Raw genomic sequence first — 3,458 nt, forward strand, 5'->3', positions numbered from 1 at the left:
TTAGATCAACTCCTTGGTTTAGATTCAAAGCGTTCTTATTCTAATGAGGGTCTCGGCCTTGGTTTATTTTGTAGGTTAGGAAATTAGGAATGATTATTTCCCCCCATCCGAGCTCTTGTTTCATATTTAATCAAAAACAGTACGACTTCCTCTGTAAAATTTGCATACCTCTACGTCATATTTGTGTCATCCAATGGAAACGATTCTATTTTTAAACCTACACTTCTTGACGGTGTTTTCCGTTCTCATATTGAACAACCCCCGAAGAAAAATTTGAGAAAAACTAAAAAACAACCGTTAAAAGTCATTTAAAATATAATTACCTGAAAGAAAAATCTATTTACCATGTTTTAAAAAGAAAATGAGGATATTTCCACTCTCAAAATAATCTAGAAATGAGAGAATTCCTACCCCTACCCCTAAATGAATAAAATGCAGAGCTCCTCGTGTGTTCACACTGGCTTGCATTATGACCTCTTTGTGACGGTGGGACAGCATTAGGGATGAGTGTCTTCATTTTGTGGACAACAGTCAAAGTGTCGGATTAAAATCTACTCTGACACCCAGCAGTTTGTTTGTGGGATGTATCGTTCATCGTTTTATGTGGGTGACAGACTGATTTAGACCCATTCGGCAGCTTAAAAGGCCTTTGTGTTTCCCTCCAAAATCTGACTGGCAACATGCCGCTTCTTCGTAAGCTACCATTCCATAGGCAGAAAATACCCCACGATCTCAACCCAGAGGAAGAGGTGTTTCATTGCAAAATCACAAATGAAATTTTCAGGGATTACAAGTAAGTAGTAATCAATCTCTTGTTTGAGTAGGCATAGCGACACTCCATTGTTTACATTATTCATCCGTTACTTCCTCTGTCTTTCCATCTTTCAGCAGAGTCAAAGACTTCGGTCTAAAATTGCTACATCTTGCTTGTATGTGTATCCTGTGTTGGGTTGGCGTTTACTATCGACTGCTTCTCCATGCTGAGGTGCTAGGTGGTTGCGCCATTTTCTTATTCACTTGAAGTCCCTTGCCGCTGGTACAAAATGTTTTGGTTTTTCTTTCAGTGCCTTTTTTGAGAGGATTATCCTGTGTAACAGCCTTGTGTGGTCATGTGCAATTACTGGGAAGTCTGGAATGACATTTCAAGAGGCAGAAGAATGTGAAGAAAAAGCTAAAAAGAACTTGGCAACATTTCAGGATAGTCTGAAGAAACCCTTGCTGTTTTTGGCCACCCTAACCCACAGAAGCAGACTGAGTGATGTAAATGATGATGTCTTTCTCTTTGCTAAAGACCGGTTCTTCATCGGAGAAGCCCTTGAGTACATCAGCAGCAATCAGAGGTAAGACAACTCTAGATCTACTGATCTACCGCTAAGACTAGATCTAGATTCTAGATCTAGATTTAGGTTTAGAGTCTAGGCCTACACTGGATTTAATAAATTGTGGCACCTTACTTTTTGTATGTTACTATGTTAGCATCATCATCATCTTGTATGTTTGAAGAAAAGAAGGGGGCTCTCGTGGCCTAGAGGTTAAGGTGTTCGCCTCTCATTCAAAGGTCCCGGGTTCGAATCCGGGTAGCGACCGAAAAATTTTCTTCTCTAAAATTGCCTCCTTTCACCTCCTTTCCTGCTCTCTAGCAATGTTCTGTTGCCTGCTTTCATTTCCACTTTCTGCCCCCACCCCCTCACCTCCTTTGCCCCCTCTTCTGGGCTCCTGACTCTTTCTGCACCCGCACAGCCTTTCTACTGCTACTCCTTGGCTCCTCCTTACCGCTGTCTTTCTGCCACACCCCTGATCTTCTGAAAGGAAAGATCTACACCTAGTCCTAGCCTTCTCGGACAAGGGCGAAAAATCTCGGAGGGCCCGTGTGCAAGTTGCGCACATTAAAGATCCCTTGGTGGTCTAAAATCGATAAGAGTAGGCTTCGGCCGCCACCCGGGCAAAATTCAAAATTTCCTACCAACTGAAAATATTAGAGGTGTGTCCCGCGCGCTCATATGACCTATGCAGTTGCGAGCGCCGTAAAACAGTTCACAAAAACAAAAAAGAAGAAAAGAATCAATGTCAATAGTGCCTTTCGGCATTATATTTTATAGTATAGTATGGAGGCATTTTATAAATATTACACACACTTCTGTCAAGAAGACTCAGATTGTTTGGTCTCTTGAATTGACTCTCATTGTAAACGCAGATTCTAATGTACTGGGAGGAAGTGCAAAGCAGCATACAAAAGTATAAAGTTGTCATGGAATAAGTTATTATTAGATCTATGGTTTCTTGAGGTGTCGCCCTTGGGACGTGAGATTGAGCACTTTCCAATACCACATTCATTACATTGCAATATATGAGCCATTGCCAAAACGTGGGGAAAAACACATGATCAGAGTGTCTACGCACACGGTAACCGGGCACCTAGCCTCAATGTCTACGTACACGGTAACTGGCAACCGGGCACGTAGTCTCAGTGTCATGTACATGGTAACCGGGCATGTAGCCTCAATATTTACGCAACCGGGCATGTAGTCTCAGTATCACCAGAGACTATTATAATGAAATACTCTCTGGTGTCACGTTCAGGGTAACCGGGCAGTTCAGAACTGAGAACTCCAAGTTCAGTTTCTGTCATCCGGTGTTGCCTTCATCCCCACCCCTCCCCGGACTGTACCTTTTAGAAAATCAATAATCTCCCCCAACCCATTCCGGAGCCCTATACTTTGCAGCACACAGACTTTGAATGAACTTTGGTGACCCCAACCGGTACTCACAATTTGATACACACTCACAGGTTCACTGACCTGTCACGATGGCGAGCTTGACAATACGCATGACTTTCTTTTTTTTTTCAGCAAGTAACAGCACAGGACAAATATTGATTTATTTTCATTCCAGTTACTGTGTACGTAGATACTGGGACTAGGTGCCCGGTTACCGTGTACGTAGATCAGAGAGGGTTTACAGAGATAGAGAGGTGACACTCGTGGCGGCGCTCCATATAACAACAGTGCATTGTTTCGCGTATCGCCCGGCGCGGGGCGTGAAAACACTTAGGCGCGGTGATCGCTGCCACGGCGATGCCCAGGGATGCTGTCATGTCATGAGAAAATGTAGTACCCTCTGTAGTTAGTTCACTAGTTTACTCGGCCTTTAACAAAGAAGGTGGCCTGTGATTTCTATCGCATATCTGAGGCAACCCCACCTCCCTCGACCTTTAAGTTAACATACATTTTAATAAACAAATAGGCGCAGATACATTACTACGTCTCTATAGATCTGAAAAAATAATATCACCGTAATTAAAGGAATAATCGGTTTAATTTTCAGCAAATCTACTCGTTCTCCAGTGTCCCTCTGTCTCTCTCTCTCCCTCTCTGTCTGTCTGTCTGTCTTTTTTTTTCTCCCCGTCTCTTTTTCTCTCTCACTGTCTCTCTTTCTACCCCCCTCTCTCCCCCTGTCTG

General features: G+C 43.1%; 1 protein-coding gene across 1 annotated transcript in view; it reads left to right on the forward strand.

The window, feature by feature from the left end:
* The first annotated feature begins 309 nt into the window (after window positions 1–309).
* The window catches only part of LOC101847111 (bromodomain adjacent to zinc finger domain protein 1A), a 40,537-nt gene continuing 37,388 nt past the window's right edge, over window positions 310–3,458 (forward strand). The window contains exons 1-2 of the mRNA XM_035969818.1: window positions 310–793; window positions 1,065–1,340. Coding sequence (XP_035825711.1) covers window positions 681–793; window positions 1,065–1,340 — 389 coding nt within the window. The 5' untranslated portion in view covers window positions 310–680. The remainder of the gene's footprint in view (window positions 794–1,064; window positions 1,341–3,458) is intronic.

Source organism: Aplysia californica, unplaced genomic scaffold, assembly GCF_000002075.1.
Source record: "Aplysia californica isolate F4 #8 unplaced genomic scaffold, AplCal3.0 scaffold00186, whole genome shotgun sequence".
Lineage (NCBI taxonomy): Eukaryota > Metazoa > Mollusca > Gastropoda > Aplysiida > Aplysiidae > Aplysia > Aplysia californica.